Raw genomic sequence first — 25,625 nt, 5'->3', positions numbered from 1 at the left:
TGCTGGGGGTAAAAGGGAGGTGTGGGGCACATTAAGCAGGGCTGTTCCAGGTCCCGGCTGCTCCCCACGTCCCTCTCTGCACCAAGGCTGTCCTTCTAGGCTGGAGGCGTAAAGTAGAGACAGGGAAACAATGGGGCTTGAAAACACTCTGACGTCTTGCTCTGATGGCTGCAGACTGCCCATTCATCTCTGGCCCCACAGACTCATCTCCTTCAGAGTCCCTTGAAACAACCCAACAGCTCTGGCCTCGATGCTGCACCCTGATGACTGCAAAAGGGCTGCCCAGGGCACCTGCCTCACCCCAAAAACCACTCTTAAGGAGAGCCACATGCCTCTTGAACATCCCCGGCCCCATGAGTCTCCTAAACGCTCCCCCAGAGACACACTGAGCAGCAGGGACATGTCCTGTTCGCTAGTGTCCCATATGCATGGTGGAGCACATCCAACCCAAAGGTCCCCAGCAGGAAACAAGAGGTGACATGTCACCCCACTGTGCCATCAGTCTGTGGTAGCAAGGAGGAGGGGAACAGGCACAGCCAGAGCTGCAAACCCTCCCTGGGCCAGCAGCCACCACACCCCACCTCCTCACCCCCAGCTCTCACACCAGGAGCTGGCAGGAGACCTATGGGGGTATTAAAGAGGTGGTTTATAGCCCACCCTCATTGCTCCTATAATGAATGTTAAAGAGCAGCAGCTGGAGCTGCTCAGAGACCAGTTTCCCGTGCAGGTGCTGGGGCTTTTGCGGCAGCCTGTGGCCCCACTGGTGGGTTTTGCACCTGTGCTCGTGCTGGAGACCCTTTGCCCCTCTAAAGCTCCCGGCGGCAGAGCTCCCTGGCTCTGCTCAACTCTCATTAAAATGCCTGCGCTGGCTGAGAGCCGCTGCCAGGGCGGCACGTGGCGAGGGGCAGCGGGGCATGCAAGCGAGCACGCGCCTCGGCTGCTGCTGGAGCCGCCGCCACGCCGGCATGGTTCCCCCACTGCTGTGCTGGCTCAGTGGCCAGGATGATGCCTGGATGCCCCCTCCCCATCACCCCAGTCCCCTGGGGACATGCTGCTCCCAGTGTCCTCACATATCTGTCCCCAGGTGTTAAACCACTTTGCTGAATTGAGGCATGGCAGGAGATGATGATGGCTGGGGGGGACCTGCAAAACCCCAGCCCTTGCCTGCATCATGCCCAGCATTGGCAGGGTAGTGAGCCTGAGCATTTGGCCGAGCATCTCCATGGCAGGCTGAATTCATGGAAGGAAAGTGGAGGGGCCAGGCACGCCGCACGTCAACCCCCAAAGCCGCTGGGAAAATCCCTCTTTGCAAAACACCGTCTCCCTGGCTCTCGTGCTGGGTGGGAGCCTGTTGGTGCCGGCAGCTAAGCCGGGCAGCGTGATGAAACACTGCTTACTGCCACCCTTACTCACTGCGCTCTGGGAAGCTCCAGGGCTTTGTTAGCACTTCCTGCTGCCTGGGACATTTCTGAGTTTTCCCCCTGCCTCCACCCTCACTGTTCCCCTCTCGGCGCTGCAGCCCCCTTTGCTTTTCCCCAGCTCTGCCAGCGATGCCCAATGCGGGCAGCCTGCTTGCTTGCACGCCCTTCCCACCCTCCTGGGTGAAATCCTGGTGCTCCGCAGCCTGGCCAACTCGCCCTCTCCTGGTTGATGCTCTTTTACTTCCACTCATCTCACTGCATCAGAGAGAGATGTCCAGTGCTCGCCTAGTCCCCTGTCCCCATCCTGCATCCCCCTGCCCAGCACCTACACTCTCCCCCAGCCCGGGTTTCACCCTACCTTCACTTGGCACCAAATTTCATCACCCCACTGCTGGCTCCTCTTTTTTTTTTTTTCCCAAGCAGCGAGGATGAGAAAGCTGATGAATCAGCCCTATTATGGATTCATGAGAATTCCCCTTTTCCCCAATGGTCACCCAAAACAGCCTCTGCCCATCTGCTGCTACATCGCCCTGCTGCCTCCCAACCCCCGCCAGCCCCCCGGCCTCGCAGGCTGGTCCCAGACCCCCCCTCCCATTCTCCCAAACAGGCGGAAAACATCCTTAAAAAATGGAAAAGCGTCAGAAAGGAAGCCCTCCACCCACACAACCACAGACACGCTCCCCGAGCTGCTGGGTTTGATTTTCCTCCGGTGACTGTGCCTGCTTTGGACCAGCCTTACTCGTTCTAAGTAAAGCAAAATGTGTCATTTCCAGGAGTGACTTATTACTAATGACACCACCACTGGGTTATGTACTTCATGCCACAAAAACCTGTCAAGCACTTTTAGCAGGCTCCCATTTTAAGTGGTGATGGAGGGGAAGTTTCTTGATTCAACCCTTCAGTAATCTAGGTCATTCCAGGCTCGGCATATTTTTAAGCTGCTCCAGTTAATATCCCCTTCCTCTGCTTGCCCTTCACCCTAGCCTGGCGGGTGGCAACACTGCAAACCCCCTTTCTGAAAGAAATACCCCTGAAGATGGGCAGGCAGCAACCATGCTAGTGAAGCGAAATGGCTCCATCGGGCAGCTGCCCGGGTGCAGGCAGCACCGCAGCATTCTTTTAGCTCATTGCTCCTTGCACACCTCCCCGCCTCACACTGCCCTTTGCCCAAGGCACAGATGCCCGCAGCCTTGGTGACCCCTCCAAACCGGCACCTGAGGGACCAGTGATGCCAGCGTCAGCGCCTGCCCTGGCTCCCGCAGCCTTCCTCCATCCCTCCTTCTCCTCTGCTCCGTCCGCACGCTCACCAAGCTTGCCTGGATGCAGAAGGGTTCAGGGTACCCTGGAGCGGACCCCCGCGGCCAGGCAGCCTCGCCAGACCCCACAGCAGGTGGGAAAGCTGCCCAACGCCGGGACCTCTACCGATGCCCCTGCCCACTGCAGGCAGCCTCTCACCTGCCTGAAGGAGCTGCCCCCTCCGTGCAGCTCCTTTCCTGCTGCTGCCTGCAGGACCAGGCTAGCTGCCTCCGCAAGCGCTTCCGCACATTGCCCGTGGCCGGGAACCGGTGATCGCTCCCCCTCCGCACGCTCTCCGCTCGCCTCCATCTCCCCGCTCGCCAGCTGCCTGCGCTCTTTGTATCGCCGGCCATCGCGCTCCGCTCCCCGTCGGCCGCTCGGCAAACGCGATCTCCGTCCCCTGGGCAAAGCAGGGGTCTGAGCAGCCCCCTCTTCCCCCTCCGTCCCCATCGGAAGGAAAGGAGCCGGCCGGCTGACAAACCTCTCATGTCCCTGCTCTCCTTCATCCTCCGCACCCTTATTTTCAGCTTCATCTGCCCCTCGCGCATGTCTGTCCAGAACTGGTCCTCGGAGGGAGCAATCATTACATCCACGGGCATCCAGGCAGCTGGGCTGTGGCTCGTGGGGGCACCTCTTGCCTTAGCAAAACAACAGCTGGCGGGCAAACAAAACACTAAAAAACCCAAAAAAGCTCCCCCCGCGGCAGGGCACCGCCAGCCTCCCCCGACTCCAGCCTTCAGGCTGAAAAAATAAAAAGCATTAAAAAAATCGAGCAGGGTACGGGGGCCCGGCGTAGCCCCCTTTTCCTGGCCACCCTTCTCCTCCTCGCCTCTCGCTCCCTGCGTGCGCGGCTCCTGCTCCAGCCTGAATGAGCTCAGCCCATGAGCAACAGCCCTGCTGATCCATCCACCGCTGCGCTCATAGCGCGCTCATAGCGCGCTCATAGCTAACGGGTCAGGCATGCGACCGCATTCCTTACTCAGCACACAGACACGCAGGAAAACGCCGGGCCTGACATATGCTTCGCTCCCTGCTTAAAGGCGCAACCGCAATTTTCTCGCCCGCCCGAAAGCCCCTCGCAGCGAGCAGCGGGAGATGGATGGCTGCGCCACGCCGGATTTGGCCCTGCGGAGTTAATTTGGGGACAGGGCCCTGGAGGGAGGAAGCTAATTGCCCACGCCTCATTTTGGCACCAGACGGGACAGTGTGTGATCAAAGCACAGAAGGGGGGACGCAGCACCGCTCTCCATCCCTGCGCTCTGCACCCCACGGCTGCGCCCCATCCTGCCCCCTTCCCACAGCCGCTCCTGGCAGGACCAACTCTGAATCCCAGTGCCAGGAAGGGCAATGCCATGATCTCCATTTCCCAAGGGGGAAACTGAGGCACAAAAGATTAAATAACTTCTCCAGGGTTCTCTGCTGCAGGCAGAGCTGGGGACCAGACAACAGGTCCCTAACCACCAGCTCATCTTTCCTCTTGATGTCTCCACTGAGAGCATCGCCCAGGAGGGATGCTCAGCCTGGAGCGGTTTCAAACAGCTGGAGGCAAACGGGCCCCAACAGCTGGCGGGGAAAGGGGCTGGTGCTGGGCTGCTCACACCTGTGCATGGCCACATCGATGGAGTTATCTGCCCAGTCCCAGTGGAGAAGGACAGTGGTCTGAAGGAGATGCATCCTCTGCCAAAGCCCTCTCATGTGCAAAAGTCCAGCAAGAGGGGATATATAGGAATGGGCTTTCCCAGTCCTGCTGGGGTCTATCCATCAGTAGTGGCTTCTGAAGCAGGTTGGGGGATGATGCATTTTATTCCTTGTATTTGTTCTGGGGGAGAGAATTACTTCTCCCCCCCACCCCCCTTCCCACCCGCGGGACTCCTTAATACATCTCCACACAGCTCCTTACGAGTTTATTGGTCTGAGCCCAGGCCTCCAGAAAATCATTCAGGATTATAGCAAGCGGAGGAGCCAGGCGGGGGGGGCCTGCATTGTGCCTTTGAAAATCTGAAGCTTTACAGGCTGAAAAACCCCAGGCTGAGCCATATGTGAGTGACTTCAGTGTTTTTCCTTTGAATGACATCACATGAGATGAGGTCACTGGCATTAACTAAGTGCTCTCCCCTCCCCCCCTCCCTGAGCGGAGCCAGCCTCCTAACGAGCCTTGTTGTTGTAACAAATATGGTTTGATTATTATCAGATGTGGGTCAGAGGTTGGATAAAATTCAAAGCGTGCTCCAACTAGGCTGGAAGAGAGAGGAGCAGCCTTCCTCCAAGAGCTGCGCTTGGGAAGTGACTCCCACAGCAGCTCCCCAGGGGGGTCCATGGTCCCCCACATTTGCCACCTCTGTCCTTACGAGGGAGGGTGCATGATGCTGGTGGCCAGTTCCAATGCCTCCCAGCAAGGGAGATGCCTCCATCTCCCTCTGTTGCTGTTCAGGATGCATTTGGACCTAGTTTTCGGCTCAGGGCTGCAGCTACAGAGCTGGGCATGACACCACCAAGCAGCCCCTGATGCAGGAGACTCACTGGTGTCCTGTGTCCCTCTGACCCTCAGCAAAAGACAAGTGAGCAACCCCCCTTCCTCCATCGGTGTGAGGTCCAGCCACATGGAGATGCTACCAGCAGCCACCATCCGCCAGGCAGCATCCTCCCCATCTTCTTCACCCCTTTGCCAGGACCAGGATAAGTGTTGGGAGCTGGCGCTGGAGCAGGTGAGCACTAGCAAGTAGAGAAATGAAAAGGCAACATCCATAGCACAGAGACACATCCCGTGTATTGCCCACCGTCCCTCGGCCTCTTTCCCCAGGTGCTCCTCTTGGCCAGGCTGTCACCCATCCTGCCTCCAGCCCCTATTCAGGAGACAGAGGTGCATCTCCTGGGGAGCGATGCCCAACCTCGCTGGCCCTGCTTCACTCTCATTGCCACAGTGCTCACCATCAAAAAACCTGCTGCAACGGGTTGGAGAGACTCATGCAACGCACCTGCAAGAGCAGGGAGCAGAAAGCCCCCATTCAGAATATACATCACAAAGGTACCTATAGCCTGGCACAAGCCCAGCTGGGCAGTGCCCAGCGGTTCCTCTCTCCGCCCAGCGTTGGGACCTTATAATAATTGCCAGCGCTGACCTTCCGCAAGCGTGCGGCACGGGCCCGGGGAAAGGGGGAGGCAGACAAGGGGATGCAGGTTTCTCAAAAGGAAGGAAACCATAACTGGGCAATGGCTTCTACCCATCGGAATCTCTTACTGGGGAAGCTGCCTTCCTCCTGTCAGCTTTCCAGAAATGAGAAATGAAGTTACATGGCAGTTTTGTAAGTCTTGGCAACCTGAGGGCTGCTCTTCTGTAAGGCCCTTCTCCTCCGTCCCTCTCTGTCTTTGGCCTTTTCGCTCGCCTTTTCTGGGTTCGATGGTTAAAAATGCGGCCGGAGGGGGAGGGGAAACTCCTCGGGGTAATTATAGAATCGGGAAAACAAGTTGTCTGACGACAGCGTTGCTAAACAGGGAGGTTTAGAGCATAGGTCTGGAATACAATCAGCTCGCACATACGTGACCTAGCTTAACCCCTCCCAGGGATGCAGCCGCTGGTCCCTCTGGGGCCGAAACTCTCCCAGGCGTCTCCTGGTCGTGGCAGAGGATGGGAAGAGGGTACCTTACCCCACTGCTGTGCCTTCGCTGCGGATACTGGGAGCAGTCCCTAGGGCCAAAGCTGGGCTGGATGGCCAGGATTGGATGCCAGCGCCCACTGGATGGCACTGGATGGGGCAAAAAACCACGGTCCTGCCCTGGCCAAAGTGATCCCAGATGGTTTTGATGCAGGAAAGAAAGCAACTTCTTTGGTGCCACGTACCCAGCGGGGGAAGTGGGCAAGGAGGAGGGAGGTTTGGAGAGTTACCTAAATCTCCAGGACTGTAAAAAACTCAAACCTTTGTGTTACCATTTGAAGCCCAACTTCAAGTGGCTAAAGCCAATGCTATGATTTTTTAAAAAAAGCCTTTCCCACTAGGCTGGCAAGAGTGCCCTACCTCCATCCCTCTGGACAGTCAAAAGGAAAGCACTGCAGATAATCCCCCTGCGGCCCACCACCAACGGCCTGAGAAAGGCTGTGTGTAACCCCCGCCATGGCACTTCTTACCCTTCTTCCATTCCCGAGCAACACACAGGCAGTTTGTAGATGAGGAACAACCAGGATCCCCATTCACATTATTTGCAAAGCTGATTCTTCAAAGCTCCCAAATCTGGGAGAAGCAAGAGATTGAGAGTCCCATGTGAGCGCGCTTCCCTGTCTCATCCCATCCCTGCATGCTCCTTATATTCCTTATGCACCCATACTCCTGCCAGCAGAGGATTTGCTTCTTTCGGTTCATCACAGTACGCTGTGGGATGGAGACATGCATGGGTGGGTAGAGGTGCTTGTGGGAGGTTCAGAGGCAATAATTAGACTTTAGAAGAAAAACTTGTGGGTACCTCTGATGGATTCACGCCAGTAAGTCCACAAGTGCTCTTAGACCTTGCAGTCTGAGGGTACCTGAAATGGCCCTAATGCTTGACCTACACATGCATCTTCAGGCCCCTGTATCGAGCAGAGGCTCTGCTGGAGTCAGGGACAAAGTCCACCAGCTAGTGCATCCTGCATGTGCTGCATCCCCAGGAGACACTCTCACATACCAAAGTCGTCAGATGAAATCATAATCCCATCCAGAGTGGCCAACGAGGAAGGCGATCATCAAATAACCAGCTGCAGTGGGGTCCTGCTTCCCCACTCCCATCAGACAGCTTCTGACTGATGACCAAAGTGTGGGTGTTCAGGGTATTTTCTTCAGTTTTAGACTATTTTTTTCTTACATTGGCTTTGTAAAGACTCCTCAATCTTGTTCTGGATCCTGCTAAGCTTTTAGCTTCAGCGTCAGCCATGACAAGTTTTGCAGATTCATTTGTATTTTTGCTGCCTTTTGGATGCACACACCGGCTCCAGCTCCTGGAGCAAGCTCCAGCTCCTAAAAGCAAGCCCCCTCTGCTCTGCCCTGCCTATGCACTGCTTTTGCACCTGCCTAGGTCAGCTTTTTTCATTTATTTTCTTTTTTCCTCTGAAACAGACCCAGCCTGACATGTTTCAAGAGGAGCAGGCAGCAAGAGAGATGTGATGCTGGAACATGGCTTCAGACTGACAGGACATGCAAAAGCATCACAGTATTTTCAGCCAAGGATGCGCAAAGTCATTCAGCTGCCCTGGTGTTTAACCTCCTTTTAAGACTGTCCCTATGCCTAAAAAAAAAAAGTGCTTTTTCTTTTTTTTTAATTAAAATAATCTGTCCCTGAGTGCTTCTTTCTAAAATAATTCCAGCCAGTGCTGAACCCACTCCCACCTGGGCAGCTCAAGTCAGCTCCTGCAACGGAAATCCCCTCCCTGCTTTTCAGTACTTCATTTTGTCTGCTCTGAAGTCACTTGCCTTTGGTAGATTCCTCCAAAATCCCCCAAATCTAAGCCCTCTCTGGATCACTGCTGAGAGGCAATTACAGCTCTCCCCGGCTGCACTGGCTGGTTGCGGCACCACCAGGCTGGAGAGGACCTGGGTCACGGTCCGAGGCTGCGGAGGCCAGCCCGCTCGCCGAGGAGGAGGATGGCGAGGGGAAGGCTGGGAGGGATTTCTCACTGATGATATTGTTACATTCTTTCCGAATCCTGGGAGTAAACAGACGCTCCAAATTTAGAAAGAACAGGACTGGAAAATTTAAACATTCCTTGAAGAATTGGTACAAAAGGAGGGGGGGGGAGCTGAAGATGATCTCACACGCACTCCCGAGCCAGATGAAAAGCTCATGACTTGAGTTCAGAAAGCAAGCGAGGGGCCTGTTTCAGGTCGGAGCGTGATATCGCAACAATAAAGCTCCCCCAGCGCATGAAACCACCATGAAAAGAGCCTCTGCCATGCAAGGGGGGATCCCAACCCCAGCGGTCAGGGCTGCTGGGACCACTGCTGCTGGCCACACTTTCACCCTGGTTTCATCTTTGGCTTTGGGCACAGGAGAAAGGAGCCCAGTGCTCGGCTCAAGGACCAGGGGTAGGGACGAGATGGGTGCCTGAGCATCATCTGGACGAGCATCCCAAGCCTTTGGCTGAACACGAGCAAAGGAAGATCTCCCCACCCTCCGCTGCAGCTGGACAAATGGAGAGGAGCTGGTGAAGCTCAGCACCCAGCAGCTCAGCACCATCCTACGGCTCTGGCCAGGCTCCAATACAAGAGCTGGCACGCAGGAGCCATCAGGGAGCGATGGAGCCAGACCGCCGCTGCTGCTTCATAAACAGATAATGGCTGTTAATAAAAACCAAGTGGGAGTTTGCAGAGGGGAAGAAGGAGGGGGGGGGGGAACAGAAAAAAAAAAACAAACCAAAAGGAAAAAATAAAGGGGGGAAAAAAAGTGTGTGTGGGGGGAAAGGCAAAAAAAGCGCGAGGGTTTGTGCTGAAGTAAACAAAGGTTAAAGAACAGTCAGGCTCCTGCAGGAATAGCAGAGCTGGGCCGGGAGGGAGGGAGGGGGCATTACGTAATGCAGGAAAAATGTTGGCTCCATTCAGTTTTCCACCACTTCATGTGATGTCAGGAAAACCATATAAATCAACAGGCTTTCTGCTCCCACGGATGGAGGGCAGCAAGCAGCACTATTTATACTTACACAATTAAAAAAAAAAAAAAAAAGGGAAAAAAGAAGACAAGCCGATGATTTCCAAGACTGGGAATAATTGACTCAGATTCCTCCTTCCCAGCCCCACTGGAATCGCTGCTTCTGGGCTGTTAACCCTTGAGGGGTCCCCACTGCTGCTCCTGCCACCCCCAGCCTCCCTGTCCTCGCCCATCAGCCTCCACCAGCTGCTTCAAGGGTCTGAAGGACGATGGGGTGGAGGTGAGCAAGAATGGCCAAGCATGGCATTTGGACAAGATGGGGACGCTGAGGCATATGGACATGCGTCAACCCTGGAGAAACATCTGCTGGGGCTGAGGAGAGCTGGGGAGCATGGAGGGGCTCAGAAGGTTTTGGGGCTGCGTAGGGCCGGCACATGGGTTTGGGGACCCTCAGGATGGGGTTCCCTGCCGTGCTGGCATCCTCTTAGGGACAGACTGAGATTTCAGGGCAGGACCCTGAGATTTTGGCAGCCCTTGTCAGCCCAACTCCCCACTGGGGTCACAAGCCACCTCCAGGGAGGACCCAGGCACCTCTTCTGGGACAGAGCATGGGCTGGGGCAGGACAAGGTGCCTGAGCCTGCGGCGGACAGACCAAGGGGTTAAACTCCACCAGGGCGAGGGGTCAGAATCAGGCCCATCCCACACATTCCCCCTCAGACCTCCCAAGAGCTGCCTTTAAAACAACCCGGCTGCTGCCGACACCACAGGCAGGAGGAAGCTGCGCGTGTCGGCAAGCGTGCCCAGCCTCCCCCAGACGCTCTCCGCAGCCGCTTCCAGTCACGATTTCCATGTAAAACGCCACCGCCATGACCCAGTGTTCTACATTTCGGTTCCCGTTTTTTCCATGCCCACATTCCCCATCAGGCTGCGGCCCTGCAGCGCGTTTAATTGGGGGGGTTTAAGGTTTGATTGGTGCCTAAGCACAGCCACAGCCCTGCTTGGGGGTCTGGGCTCTTGCAGCCCTGGGAGATGTAAATGGCCACTCTGAAGATGGAAGATGCATGCACGCAAGTGGGGTGCAGGTTTGCTCATGGGGGGCTCAGCAGTGGCGATGCTGATGGCCGTGGGGGTGGCACATAGATGGCACTCACCCAGCATGGGGCATGCTGTGCATGCAGCTGGGGTGCACCACTACTACGGGGGTCCCCCAAGCCTCCCCTCGCTTTCCCAGGGAGGAGAAGGCTCTGGGGCTTTAAGGGCCACCTCAGCCAGCCCCGTCCTTCCTCCAGGAGGACTCAGGGGTAGGGGTTTGCAGCCAGCGCACAGCCCTGGGAAAGTGGCGGCGGGTTAGGGGGTGCCAAGGTCACGCTGCAAAGGCTGTTTCCTGACCCGTCCCGGTGACTAAGCAGGTTCCTTCCCAGATGTGACCGAATCCGCCTTCTCCTTCTCCTGCACCATGCATCAAGCCGTGCCCTTGCTTATGCCACGATGACCTTGGAGCCGCAGGCTTGGCTGCTGTGGCAGGCCAGAGGCGGCCGTAGCAAGCTCATGGCTGCATCCTCCAGCACTGGCCTCAGCAGAGCTCCTGCAACGCGGGCCGTGTTAATTAGCTTTGACATGATTTTGTGTAGTCACTGCTTGCTTTTGAAACCCTCGAACTGGGGAGTTTATTCCCGCTGTTTCTCTGTTCTGCTCTCCCCATCACAACGCAGTTGCTCTAATTCAACAGCACTTACCCATGCCTTGCGTGCGCCAGGCTCCCTGAATGCCACTTGCTTATGCCACCTCCCCCTTCACAACTACCCCTTCCAGGCTGTCACACTGCTGGGTTTGTGGGCATGGCTGCTCCCTCCATTCCTGCAATGCCCCAGCGACACAGAGGTCGGTACCCTGCGCCTCAGCCCCAAAGCAGTACACAATCACCGCAGGATGAGGACAGGCTTGGGGAACAGAGATGATCCCCATCCCTGTGCTTTCGGCGCTATCTAGGAGCCTGGCTGAGCTCAGCGGGACCGAGGGGCTGTGTGGGGCAGTGATGCCCACCCCTCCATTGGCAGAGAGCTCGGGGGTGGGCGGCCAGCCAGGCAGACGCCCGGCCATCCCAGCCGTGGGGAATTAAAGGCAGCTTTAACTCTCCCTTCAGCAGCTCACTGCCTCTTTCTCCTCCTCTCTGCTGGGTTGGAGCATTTCATTCATCGGTCTCCCATTTTGCTCTGCAGAAGGGCTGTAATTAGGGCAGCGCGTGCCTCCTCCTGCCTGCACACTTACGCCCAGAGAACATCATCTCCAGCAGACCCTGACTCACCCACTGGTGACCCTCTGCCCCCGCCCTCCTTCCCCTTCCCAGCACATCCATGGATTTCTTCTCCTGCCCTCCCTTTAACAGCAGCAAGAGGGAGCAGAGTGCCTGAACCGGGTCCAGCTCTTGGCACGTTCACCAGGGATGAAGCAGCGCAGGGATGGGAGAACGAAGGGCAGCTTTTGGGTGGCTGGATCCATGCCATTGCGACCCCTCCGTACCTTCCTCTCTCGTTTCCCCTGGCTGGCGGGCGCAGTGGTGGGGAACTGGACGGTGCAAGGAATGAATGCATGGGCAGGACCCAGCGATGCCAGCGTGGGTCAAGCCTCCTCAGTCCACATGCAGGGCTGCCCTCTGCCACCACAGCCACCGGTAGCTGGGAAAGTGGGTGCAGATGGACACACGTGGCCACAGCTCCGTAACTCCAGACTAAGGGCATGAGTGCCAGATGAAGTGCCAACCCAGGGTTCCTACCTGTGAGGATGGAGACACTGTGGAAACAGCTGTCCAGCTTGCCCAGGAGGATGGAGAGGAAGCTGTCGGCAGCCAAGCCGGTCACATCCCGCGTGCTCTGGTCGTAGACCACCACGTCCTGGTGCTCCTCCGCCTCCACCTGCAGGGGAACGGTCAAAACTGGGTGTCAGAGAAATAGGCTGAGCACTGAGGATGCTGCTGCCCACACCACCATGGGAAGCAAAGCTGAAGTTAGAGGTCACACCATTGGAAAACACCAGCTCCATGCTGTCCCCACAAGCTGGCTTTGCTCACCAAATGAAGGGTCCAGCCAGACTGGGACTCTGCTCCACAGCTACAAGCAAGTGTGTCAATATAGATGCCTGCTGGAGCAGCCCCAACTGTGAGCACTTTTGAGCATCCTACCCAAACCAGGGTCACTCCTGCCCATTGCCCACCCTCAGCTTGCCATTACTTAACCGCATTCCAGAAGTCGCTGTGACTTCTTCCACCACTTCCTCCCCACCCAACCTTTGCCTTCAGCCTGGCTGGTGTCACGGGGATTTGGGGGTGGTTCTGCAGGCAGGGGTGCTCCCAGCACAGCCCTTGTGCTGCAGCTGGAGTGAGTGGGGCTGGAGCGACAGCTCTTCAGGGCTCAGCCTGGAGACACTGTGCCCAGCACAGTAACACCTCTGTAGGGACTACCCCTCTGGAAGCTCAACCCAAAGCTGCAGATCACCCCTGAGGGCTGAAGAAGGATAATCTCTTCTTTAGCTCTGTGGATGTTCAAGGGAATGCTCTTCCTTCTGTTTGTAATGCATGGTGGGGCTTGCACATGGGAGAGATGCGCTGGGGTAGAGGGAAAGCAGCTCCCGGGTTGCTCTCATGTGACTTTACATGCCATACAGCCCTGCTGCCACTGCAGGTCCCCAGGGCAGGTGGGATGGTGGGGTACCCTGCAGTCAGGCAGCTGTCTGCAGGCAGGAGTCCCCCCCATGCCTGGATTGCAGCGAGAGCATTCAAGGCGCAGCCGGCCGTTCCTACGTCTACCTGAAGGTCTGTGCATGAAAAGAAGATAAAAATCCTTGCAGAGGCATGGCTCAGCGCATTCACTGAATAGCCTGATGGATGGCATACGCTTGCCTTGTGAGCGCCTGCCCTCCCAGCCGGCGGGGTAAGGCACATCCATCACTCTGTGGGAGGAGGAGGAGGCAGCAGCGGGCAGGGAGGGAGGGTCTGTGTCCCTGAGCCGCTCTCTCCTCTGGCTTACATTGGAGTTGCCCATTTCCCATCCCCTGCCCATCCCTCTCCGAAATCCCTTTAGGAGACCACTTGAACTAGGAACCACTCATGGACATCTGCCTCCTTTTGCTGTCTCATTGCCATGCGCTATCTTATCACCACAGCAGATTCACTCGGGGTTGCTGTCGATATTAATGCTGCTTCCACACCCTGCTGCAGGTACTTCCCTGCTCAGCAACGTGAGTGCCATCCAAATAAAACTGCAGGGTGCACCAATTTAGCTGAGCTCATCACATCTCCTCGCCGCAGTGGAAGGACGGCCCCGCACCAACAGAAATCCCTGCCGGGCCACCGCGTGCGGCTCTGCAATAGGAAGGGGGGAGCTCAAAGGAGCCTGCACCCGGACATTGGAGAGCAAAACTGGCCCCGCAGGTCAGTGAGATGACCGGAGGGATGAAAAGGCAGCAGCGGGATGAGAGGGAAGAGAAAAGGATGCAGGAATTTTAAAACAAGACACTGAAAAATGACCAAGGCCACCTGGGGGTAAGACAGCTGAGGATCTACCCCAGCATCTCTTCCTCGGCCATCCCCGAAGCAGGACTTTTGCAGGAGGCCATCCCAAGCACAGCTGGAGGGAAACACAGTGGCTGCCGAGCCAGCTCAGAGCCTGAAGCCCACCAGTCCTTAGCAGGGCCACTATCCCTTCAAGCCCCCCTAGCACACCCCTAGCACATCCTGAAAATCCAGTCCCCAGCCTGAAGCCCCACGCCAGCAAAAGCATCTCCCCTAAAAGCATGGTGAGGCAGGGACCAAGCTGCAGCAGGGCAGGGGCTTGTCCCGGCTGTGCGGTCCCGGCCATGGTGGCTGCAGGGGAGATACCAGCTCTGGTTGAGCAGAATTATCCCACAATAGGATTTAGTGTTCCCTTCGCACGGGGAGGCTTTGTTTGGGCCATTACTGCAGGGTTGCTGAGCGACGGCAGAGATGTGCGACACGGTTTACATCTTATTAAAGTTATAATGTTTCACTCAATGTAAATGCCAAACAAGTGCCGGCCTCGCATGGCCCGGCTGCAGAAAATAAATACCATGCTTGCTGGGGTGAGGACGCCTGCAGGATGGTCCCGAGGAGCCCTCGTGGAGCACACAAGGAGCCTGCACCGTCATCCCAGCTCCTCGCCACAAAGGGAAATGAGAGGGAGATGTTTAATCAGGTCCCATTAACCTCATGCATTCCTGATACGTAGGGGAAGGCACTGCACTGTCTCTGTCCTAAAACATATGGAGGTTAAAAGCTAACTGGGCCAGATTCCTGCCTCTACCAGGGGCACGGCTGACAACGGAAGAGTCCCTCTGAGGAGCAGCACCTCCATGGTGAGGGCTTTCCCATGGGGGTTGCCCATCACCCCAAGACTGCTGAAGTAACCAAACCCCCAGGCATCACCCTCCAGAAAGGGTCCCCAAATCCAGCCAGCAAGGGACAGTGGGGCCAAGGCACAGCAAGGCTTTTGGCTCCAAGTAGATGTTGAGGGGGGCTTGCAAATCTGTGCCTGTCTTTGAAAAGCTGCTGGCCCACCACAGCGCCGGAGGTACCCCTGGGCACCTCCCCAGGGCCAACCCCTCCCCTGCCAGCATCTCAGCTGGGGGTGATGGCCAGCTTGGAGCAGGGACCACCCAGCCGACAGCTCCAACCAAACCCCAGCTGAGACCATCCATTGCCTTTGCAAGCCCAGTGCTACCCATCACCATCTCCAGCTCTGGATGGAGGTAACTCCCTTACGGACATTTGGTCTTGGGCACTGGGTGGTTCAAGGCAGTCCGGGTCCCTGCTCTGCCTCTCCGCAGCTGCCAAGCAGGGATAATGATGCTCTACAGGTGATCCAGGCTAAGATAAGAGTGAGCTATTCTTATCATCCCAATTACTACCGACATCTCAGTCACATATTGTTTCAAAACACAGTGAATCACCCCACTGAAATAACAGGGCTTCCATCAACATAAAGAGCAGCCAGGCACATGGCTCAAAACTAAGCCCAGGCTTTCCCTCAAGCAAAACAGCTGCTTGCAGAGCCATGCTCCTAACGCAAATAAATAAATATTCCCATCGCCCAAAGAGACCCTTGTCATGCCTCAAACTGTGGCTATAGCCGCCCTGGAGATAACTACATTTCAGGAAGTGAGAAGAGGTCGAGAGGTGGAAAGACTTTCCAGGGGGATCTTGAAGAAGTGAAATTTTCAGCATTTCCCCTCAAGAAATTCTACTAAAAACCCCAAGCAAGAATTTCCCATAACCTCTGCCCCCGAAGCTGCACCAGGGAGCTGAATTATTCCAGTTGTTATTGGAATTTATTATGGGGATAATTTATTATTGTTGATACTGGGAGAAGGGTTCAAAAACAAAACCAGGGCGCTACACTGGTACCATTTTTGTGCAGAGGGCTACTATTGCTAATTGGGAAATGAATTGCTGCTGCAGTTTCCCAGCCGGGCACCATGGGAAGATGCACACGCCCAGTGGGATGCAGTGCACAACGGGGCTCAGGGAGCAGTGGCTTAGCTATGCCCACAACCATAGACATATTTCATTGAAAAAACAAAGGGATTTTTATTTTTCCCATTTCTTTTTTTTTTTTCCACCAAATGGCCCTTTCCTTTCCTTGCACCAAAAAAGCCGGGAGCTGCTGTTATCCCACAACATTGCTCCAAACAGCAGCATCCAGAAGCACCGTTAATGGTACCCTTTCTTAACAGTGCTATGGAAAAGAGGGGTGCGAACACTGGGAAAAGCAAGTTAGACAAATGCTCTCATCCCCCCTGCCTGCGTACATGGAGCAGAGGGGAGAGCCAAGTGGGGTTGCCCAAAAGCTTTGCTCTATATCAGCCCCTGCATCCTTCCTCAAAAGGCAATTGCCACTCCGGGCATCACCAAGCTGGGATACGCAGTTCGAACTCTCTTTGAACTGGGCAGGCAAGGAGGAGCGGGATGAGGTGGGGGCTCAGGGCTGCCCCTTCCCTGCCTGGGCAGCCCCATGTCGCTGCCGGCTGCCTTTGTCTCGGCGGCCCCGGCCGGCCGGGAGCAGGAAACGGGAGGAGGGCGGGAGGCCCGTCAAGAGGAATAATGGGGCTGGACAATCGCGCCACTGATGTCACCCTTCCTGCCATCTGCTCCCAACGCCAGCCATGCCCCCCGTCCCCCCCCCGTTTCGCCCCACCGCCTCCCACAGCCCCGGTGTGGGGAGCCAGGGGCAGAGCAGGGCTGGGGGAGGGGGGGAATTGGCCAGCGATGGCAGGTGGAGGCACGGAAACGATACGGGGGTAACGGAGGTCTAAACCAGCTTTCAGCATCCCCCTCCAAGGGTCTGTGCACCTGGAGGCAGCAGACCATATTGATTTCTGGGGATCCCAAAATATGTCCATAATCCACGTGGCTGAAATCAGAGGTGTGGGGGGAAGGACGAAGGGGGAGAGGAGAGTTCATCACCCCAAAATGCAAACTCGCAGGTGCGTGCACGAAAAGGCTTGGACACCCTGAGCCACAGCTGCCAGCCCTGCTTTATGCCAGATGAGGATACGGCTGTGACTCCCCCGCTCCGGCTCCCCCTTCCAGCTTCCCAGGGCAAGTGGCTTAACCTCATAAGGGTGCCCTGAAGCTTAATTAATTCCCAGGCTGCGTGCGCTGGGAGAGCCAGCGCGCAAGCGGCGAGCGCGGCAGGGGCTGCGGGGAGCGGGGGCACGCTGCCGCCTGCCCGCCGATGCGCCGGGAGAGATCTCAGCCATACCGAAAAAAGGGAAAAATCCGTGAATTAAAGAGGCAACGCCTCTCCCCTACCCACCCACCTCAGCGTCCCTGGTTATTATCACGTCCCCGGCCGGTACCTGGACCATTACGCAATGATCCAGGAGCCGGGAGGAGGCGAGTGCCCCTTCCATGGGGACAGAGCAGGGACCCCTTTGGGAGCCGCTGCTCCTCTGCGGCTGCCGAGCTGCAGGTTTGCAGGCGGACGGCATCAGCTGACGTTAAGTCTTCCATGCTTCCCCCCCTTTCCCCCGTCATCCTCCTCTTCTTCCTCCCCCCCCCCCCCCCGCCTTGCGCATCGCTTGTGCTGCTGCCACCGCTCCACGTGACGGCGGCCACTGCAGAGGTGACCCTCGCCGGCAGGAGGGCGGCCGCGCCGCTCTCCCTCCCTGGCTGGCGAAAAACTGATTATTCTGCTTTATTCTCCCGGGGATTTAAGAGCAGCTAAAGCCCTTCAGGAATCAGTTCCTGCAATCCCCTCCAAATCGCCCAGCCCGCAGCATCCCCGCCGCAGATTGGCGGGAGGCCGCCCCCCCCCCCCTCACCCCCCCGCGCTGCCAGCCCCCTTGATCCCGGCGGGGTGATGTCACCGGCAGCCAATGCGGACGGCGGTGGCTTCGCGGGGCGGCGAGGGGGGGACACACACACCCTGCAGATGGCTCCAGCTGGGCCCAGCATTTGATTAATCGCCTGAATTACCCTCGCTTTGCCATAAAATTACAAGGCGGGAGGGGGGGAAGCGGTAAAAGCGAACCGGCGGGAGGGCGGGATGCGACGGCAAAACACCCTCCGGCTCCGTCCCCCCGCCCGGCACCCCCCGGAGCACCACCCCCCACCCGGCAGCATCTCGGCAGAGGGCAGGACCCGGCCGATGGCACCGCGGGGGCACCCGGAGCTCTGCTGGCCGGGGCTCCAGCCCAGCTCCGTGGCTTGGAGCCACCTCTATTATTTAACCGGGAGCGATAGAGAGAGGAGCCTGGGAGAGATAATATGCCATGACACCGGATAAGAGCTTCTGGCGTCACAGGGGAGGAGGATTACATGTCCCTGAATGGAGTTAGAGATGACAGAGGGGAGGGGAAGAGTTTTTAGCAGGGGATTAAGCTTACAGCTCCAAGAAGGCTTTGGGGGAGTTGTTTGCTGACGTAGGACAAGTCCGAAGGCTGATATACCTGTTAGACTTGCCTGGGAAGGGCTCCTGGAGCAGGGAGCCACATCACTGGGGTGGGAGCAATGAACAAGTCCCCAAGGACAGCCCTGTGGCCGCATGAGCTCACGCTCCAGCTCTCCAAAGGGTACCAGAGAGATGCGAGCAGATACTGGGGTCAAGGGATGGAAGAGGAGGGTGCACATACCAGGCATAGACCAGTCCGTAGATGCCAGTCTGCATCCCACCCTCACCCTGCTCCTTTCTACTGGTGAAAAGGGTGTGAGCATCCCCCAGGAAAGATGAGGGCCAGATCCCCTACCTTCATCTTGGAGGCGGGCTGGATGAGCTCGGTGATGGAGACCTTGTCCTGCTGGAGCCTCCTCTTGACGAGCTTGGAGCAGCAGATGTTGACAGAGCTGAGGACGTGCCAGGAGTTGTACTCCACGAAGGAGCGGCTGTCAATGACCAGGGTGCCCTCCGCTCCGTTCCTCAGGAGGCTGGCCAGCTTCTTCGGATCCATCACCTTGCGTGGGAGCCTGTCTCCAGCCATAACGGGCCCGTCCCCTCTATGGCGAGTGGGGGGCAAGGGGCGGAAGGGCAGGGCAGGGACACCAGGACCCGTCTCCCCGAGGGGAACGAGCGAGGGGATAAGGGGTAAGCAGGGCAGCAGCCGTCCTGGTCTCCTCACGCTGCTAACACCCAGGGTGCCAACTCATTGTGCTGAACCTGGAAAGAGAGGAAAGGAAAAGATGACCTGTCAGCTGGGCAGGACACGACACTCATCTTGGGCCAAGTCCCCAAGGGCTTGGCCTTCAGAGGATGCCTTCAGAAGAGTGTAAGAGTGCAACAAGCCACGCTTTCTAGGTATGTTCTCCCAGCCCGTGGGCATCTGTGGCTCCCGATTTCTCTTTGTATTTAATAGCCCTCAGTGGAGCTTTCTTCCACAAATTTGTCTAATTGCTTTTTGGAAGCCATGTCAGCTTTTAACAGGCACAGTGGCCAGTGGCACGGAGCGGAATGGTTTGCCAGCTATGCTGAAGAAGTCCTTCCCCTGGTTTGCTCCCAGTCTACTAACCAATGGCTCCTCCAGGTGATTCTTACTACTTGCACTGGAAGAGGCCACGCATGTCCATTCTCTAATCGCCTTCCCCACAGTTCTCACTGCGTTTAAACCTCGTTTAAGAGCCTTTCAGGTCAGAGCATCTATAGAGCTGCCTGTTGCACAGACACCTTTTGCCCCCCCAGCCAGCCCTGACGCGCTGCGTTTGAGAGGCAGGCACACCAGGGATCTGCACGGGGCAAGATGTCTCCTCCTTTCCCTGTTCCCAGCCCAACAGCTCCTAACAATCAATTTGCTTTTCCTGACCTCTGCTGAGCACAGAGGTAATGGTTTCACAGAAGCAGCTTAGCTCAGCTCTGAAGTTTTGCTGCTGCATGGTAATAGCTAGTTCATGGCCCATCAGACACCACCAAATCAGGTTTGCTCACCCATGTCCACCACTCCATACTGGATTTCACCTGTCTTTTTATCAGCTTGCTCATGGGTATCTTGCCAGCTTGCCTCATGGCAAGTCAAGAGAAGATGACCTCTCTTGAAAGCCAAGAAGCCAAGGTGACCTTCACGCCTGCTTTCAAGAAACAGGTCAGGCATTAGGGCAGAGTCCCTGGGGAAGCTGTACTTGGACCAAGATGGCCGTGAAGTGGCTACCACTTTTCAGCATCTAACTTGCACAGACTTTGAAAGGAGGTTCGTATACAGGGGCACATATCTGGGCTCCATCCTAGAAGCTGAGGAGGGTCGAGCCTGGTGCTCTCTGAAGCGCAACCAGAAGAATAAGCTTCCTCCATGCCCAGCCCATGGTGTCTGCAAGAGAAATAGGCAGGCTGGGGGACATTCACCTCAGGGTGTCTTCTTAGGTTTTAATGGCACACGTCATTGCAGGCATGCTTTAATGGCATTAGGTTTTAATGCCGCTGCAGTCATTCAGAAAATAAGCCTGGGCTATTACCAGGCTCCTCTTGTTCCTGCCAGACGGTGTTTTAGAGAGAACCCACAAGCTGTTCCATGGAAGCTTTAATGCATCTAAATTAGGAAGACTATGAATACCACGCCTGAAAAGGCAGCGTAAAGATTTTCATTGACTTCTGCAGGGCCAGGATTTGGTCCATGGACTAGAGGAGGCTTACGAGTCACCCTGATCCGAGTAAGCTTCTTGGAAGCTCCTACACCTGAAGGTAGGAGCCTGCAGTGCAGGCACCTACTGCAATGGTAGCTCAAGACACAAAAGAAATGCTTGGGTAGGACATGCTGCCGGGTGAAATGACAGGGACTTCAGTTACCAGTCACCAAACACAGCCAGCTTGCAGGAAAAGCACAGAATATGAGGACGGGGGTTCCAGCATTTGCTCTAGCTCATGACTCCAATATTAACAGCCCCAACTTCCCCGGGCTGCCAGACCTGCCTCCCAAAGCAGGGGGTAGATGTCCCAGGCTTCAGCCTCAGGGTCCAAGCTCCCAATATGAGGCCACAATAGGATGTGCAATACTCCCCCGCCCCTGTATCACACCCCTGCTGCCACTGCCAATGTGTTCATTTAAACTGGGGGGGGGGAATCCCTTAAAAGCTGCAATAGTGATGCCGCCCCCCCCCCCATCACAAAGCATTTTGGCAGCCCTGTGGCACTATGGCATCGCTGTCCCTGGCCCCACGGCGAGCTTGTTTCGCTCTGCGGCTACTCGCAGCAACTCCAATTAGAGCTGCCCCCTTGGCAGGCGGCTGGCGGTCCCCCCCCTGCAGGAACCCCGCTCCCCCTGCCTCCCCCTACCACTCCTCCAGGGGGGCTTAAAAATTGAAACAGTTCTAATTAGGGGGTCTGAGGGGGAGCGAGGCTGGCTCCTGCTGGGATATGACACACCTCATTACGTCGCTACCGCCTTGCCAGAAGACCCCCTGCTGTACGTTGGCTATAGAGCCAGGGCACTCAGAAAGGATGCAAATTAGCCAGCTTTCCCCCTTCGTCTTCCTTTCACACCCCACTCCCCAAATCACTTTCTGCCTCCCTTCCCCATCAGGACACCAGGCTGCAAATTCTCAGCTCTTCCAATTACATTCAAGAAATAAAAAGGGAATGGAGAGAGTCGACAGACAAAAAAGATGGGGACAATACCATGGCAGAGGGATGAGAGTGAAAGACTGAAGTGGGAGGAAGGAGTGATCCAATATGGGGGGACACATTGCACAGTACCTCCGGAGGTAACACAGCATCTGCTCTCCAGATAATGATCAAGGGGTAAACTTTGGGGGTCTCGGACACAAATAGAGAGGTCTGGGAAAGACAACAGATCCTTGATCGCCTAAGTACTCTGAGAGAAACCTGTTCAGAAGAGGCCTCCCATGCACGAACTTCTGGCAGAGGAACGGAAGCTTGGGTGGAAGAGACTGGAGAGGACAGACGAGGAGGCTTCCCACCTCAGTTAATAGCCACCCTCCTGCAGAACTGGATGAACATCCACTCCAGCACACCCAGATAGACCTGGTGGCATACACGTGTGACACATCAGCCTGGTCCCACTCCCAGCTCCACCCGAAAGCCATGGGGGAAGGCAGGGCATGGTTGGTCCATTCTGCTGCTCTTTCTGGGAGCCTTTGTGGGGGATGGAGATGGTCTACTGACTGTGGTTGTAGGGAGCTGTAAACCTTGGCATTAGACCCAAGACACTTCTCTAAGAATATGTCCAGCCAAGTCAAAGGCAGACAAGCCACTCCTCTGCCATCAACCACAGGACATTTTGAAGCCAGACTGAGGGGTGGTGGGTCCATCCCCAGAAAACAGGTACCCCAGGCACCAGCAGAAACTATGAGACCTTCACAGTACCTTGCAGGCTGTGTGTGAAATGGCGTCTGAGAAGAACAAGCTCTAATGCCTGGGAAGGCTACCGGAGAAGGAAGGAAGTTGTTTTTCTGCTTCTGCTCAAATTGGTCAAAAGGAAAATAGAAGGAACAGGCATAGCCATGGAGCACTGCTGAAGTAAAAGATCTTTTCACCACGGTGACAGGAGACCAGGGGAAAAGGTTAACCTGGCACCTAAATTAGGGTTTCAGAAACATAGCTGTGTCCCTCTCTTATCAGTTTATTAAAGCCATCTTAATCTTCTTGAGTGTTCCTGAAGAACATTACCATAATCCTTTAATCCCACCTCTCCCTGGAGTGCCTGTAATGAGGAGATGGGCACATGGCTTAGCTGAATGGGGACAGCCAAGCAGGAGAGGCCACACTACAGCCAAGACTGGCAGAGCTTAGCACACAGGCAGGGCCAACTGCCCCCTCATTGGATCTCTGTCCCCGGCGTCACCTCCACAGATGTGAGTGTCAGGTGAGGGGTGCTGGCCACACGAGTCACAAGTGTGACAGATGTGTGCGGCAAGCTGGGCTAAGGGCAAGTGTTCAACCTGGCAGTGACCCCCTTCCGGTCAGGCCAGGCAAGACAACAAGAAAAGCCAAAATACACCCCAGCCTGAGTCTATCTGCGTGGCATGACAGACCACAGGAACTCATCCCCGTGCTGGCCCAACGCAGGTCACCAAGGTGGAGGCCACTTCCCTCAACTTGTCTTGCATAAGGCCCCCAGCTGAGAGATGTGCTATGGGAAGGTCACAGATCTGGTTTCCCTTGTACTGGAGACATCAACTGGAAGGCCAGCATGTCTCTGTAGCAACCATAAACTTCACTAACCGGTATGTCCACACTCTGCACCAAGCTAGTAGTTGTGTCCTGGAGAGCTCTACCCTCCACACACGGTCCAGTTGAGGAGATGCTCCCCTCGCTGCCTTGGGCAGGCCAGCTTTGCTGTGGGAAGCAGCTCTGATCCCATGAAGACATTTCCATCACATAAGTGACACTGGATCTACAGCACACTCCCTGTAATGCTCATCCCAGGAGCACTCTCTGCTGGTGGCATCTCCACCTTGAGTTTACCAAGGGATAAGAGCACCACAGAGAAACGCCTGCTTGTTTATCCCCAGTAATCCATGAAAGCAGCTGTTGCAGAAGTGCCATCTCCACCAGGGACCCAGCAGCACTGAGCTAAGTGATCTGGCTTTTCCCCCTGCAGCCCATCTGGGGAAATATCCGTGTCCTCTGAGCCCTGCAGCAGGATGATGCCTGGCCAGGCTTCTCCATCCCTCCAGGTCAGCCTCGCCACCAGCCCCAGGCTTCCCGCTGGGACGCTGGCAAGACCCCACCGTCCCCCAGCTCTCCAGACACTTATTAAGATGTAAAACGCAGCACTTTTGCCAAGCCTCCCATCCTTTTTTTTCCTCCCCATCCCCTCATTTCTTTCAAGTGCTTCGGCACTTAGCAAACTCCCCTCGGCAGGCTCATGCTGTTTGAGGGATTCCTAAATCACGGGCCTATTACTAATTATTATTATTTTGCAGCAGCAATCAGGGACATGGGGCTCATTAACAAGTTAGCACCTCTGGTTTCCCTGGAAACCTGCAGCTGCCAGGCAACGGCTGTGTCTCCGGCCCGAGGCAATGCTGCTGCAGCGCCTTGGGCTCACTCCCGGAAAGATGCCTGGGTCCTGCACAGGCTGATGAACCCAGCTTAACAAATGGGATGGGGTTAGGAAACTCCAGGATGTGTCTCCCTGCTCTCTCCCATCTGCTGCGAACCACAGCCTATCTAGTGAGCCCCTTCTGCCACTCACAGCATCATAAAATGTGTAGCGGCTTCTCCCTCCCAGTGAGAGATGCAGGCTTTCTCCAAGGGCGAGGAATTTGGAGCACTAATGATCCCCCAGGGTGGCAGTGGGACAAAGCTGTCAGGTGCCTGCAGTAGCCACTTTGGAGGTGATGTAACTGCTGATGATTTCTTAGCAGCTACTCAAGGTCCCTTTAAAAGGCAGCACAAAAGATTTCTCTGCTTGATGATGGAAAAATTGAGGTTTTTTGGGTTTTCTTTTTTTGTTTGGTTTTGGTTTTTTTTTTTGTTCTCTTTTGCTCCTTAAAATGAGGCTGGGAAACACCACTAACCACATCCACTAACCCAGATGTGAAGTCTGTTTGTCCACCTTTCTATGGTGGATCTCAAGGGAGGAACATGTCCCGAGCCCCAGTATGAAGATGCAGGGGAGACGGCAGTGTCATCTGCTGCCCTGCTCTAGCCCCACGAGACCCACAGGGGATTTTCCCAAGGCAGACAGAGGACTCCTTCCCACCCTCTCCAGCCTTATCCACGCTGATCTCACATCCCCATCTCTGCTCCCTACACACCGCAGGTGTCCTTTCCCTGGGATGAGAGCCCCTGCACACCCCCTCCATGCAGTGAGGGCTTTGCAAAGGGGCAGCCTCCCCTTCTTCCCCATCACATCACCCGGAGTCAGCCACTGCACCTTTGCCAGGGTTTCAGGCCCAGCTGCTTGCTGATCTCGTGATTTTTTTTTTTTTTTTTCCCCTCCTCCTTTCTATGCCGCAGTCTCCTTTCAGTTCCTGTAGGCTCGCAGGAGCCTGGTGGGGAGCCCTGCAGGGAGCTGCACATGCCTGAGCAGCACCCACTCGCCTCCCCACGCCTCCCATTTCCCCTCTGCACCTGCAGCCCTCCCTCCAGAAGGTGTTTTCCACTGGAGGACGTGGCTGAAGGACCAGGGTGTCCTTCAGCAAAGTGCCAGATGGTGCATTCACACCAGATGAGGGACATGGCGTGGAGGCACGCAGCAGCCCTGGCATGGGGGTGGTCAGCCTTGGGTACGTGGCTGGTGTCATGGGGCAGCTCAGGGGCTGCTCACGCTCGAGCCGCAGACAGGAACAGAGGGGTGAAAGGAAAGGAGACAAGTGGTACCCAGCTGCAAGGGAGTCTTCCCCATGCACCCCTCACCCCGCAAGACAGACCGGCTCTTGCGGATACGGTTGAGCCAAGCGAAGGGGTCCCTCATCCCCTCCCACCACCTGATGTTGTGCCAGCAGCTTTGGATGGGCTATGACTGCAAATGCAATCGCCTCCTAGCCTGCTTCCACCAAAGCCACCCAGGTGCATTTAAAGGATTTGCAAAGTGGTCATTCCCAGAAAAATTTCTGACTGAAGCCGAGGTGGTCAGTCTGGAGATCGGTCAGGAAAAGCCAACGGGGACAGCAGGGAAGGGAATTTAGCTGGAGTCTAGATGACAAGGCCAGTATCTCCTCCTCTTAGACTTGTGCTTTTAACATGATTTATATGGTTTTCCCCTTTAGTATAAACAAAAGCTTTTGTTTTAAAGCCTAGAAAAGCCAAGACGAAAGGTTATCCATGACCAGCCAGCCATTTAATTGCTGCCTTTGCCCACGCTAAGGATGGAGCTCCCAAGCACCCTGCTTTCTAATA

The 25,625-nt window shown here is 56.0% G+C and overlaps 1 protein-coding gene across 5 annotated transcripts in view; it reads right to left on the bottom strand.

Annotated features, from left to right (window-relative positions):
* Nucleotides 1–25,625, bottom strand: part of DUSP8 (dual specificity phosphatase 8) — a 43,367-nt gene that overhangs the window by 8,843 nt on the left and 8,899 nt on the right. For 4 of the 5 annotated variants that reach the window (XM_054201045.1, XM_054201043.1, XM_054201044.1 and 1 more), the window contains exons 2-3: nucleotides 18,586–18,992; nucleotides 12,101–12,239 (exon numbers count right to left, since the gene is read on the bottom strand). In XM_054201045.1, coding sequence (XP_054057020.1) covers nucleotides 12,101–12,239; nucleotides 18,586–18,816 — 370 coding nt within the window. In that variant the 5' untranslated portion in view covers nucleotides 18,817–18,992. Of the gene's footprint in view, nucleotides 1–3,198; nucleotides 3,653–12,100; nucleotides 12,240–18,585; nucleotides 18,993–25,625 lie in introns of those variants that run through there. The other variant, XM_054201046.1, reaches the window with a different exon arrangement.

This window comes from Rissa tridactyla, chromosome 4 (assembly GCF_028500815.1).
Source record: "Rissa tridactyla isolate bRisTri1 chromosome 4, bRisTri1.patW.cur.20221130, whole genome shotgun sequence".
Classification (NCBI taxonomy): Eukaryota; Metazoa; Chordata; class Aves; order Charadriiformes; family Laridae; genus Rissa; species Rissa tridactyla.
Note: the sequence above shows the minus strand (reverse complement) of the source record. Positions and strands in the feature narration are given on the sequence as shown.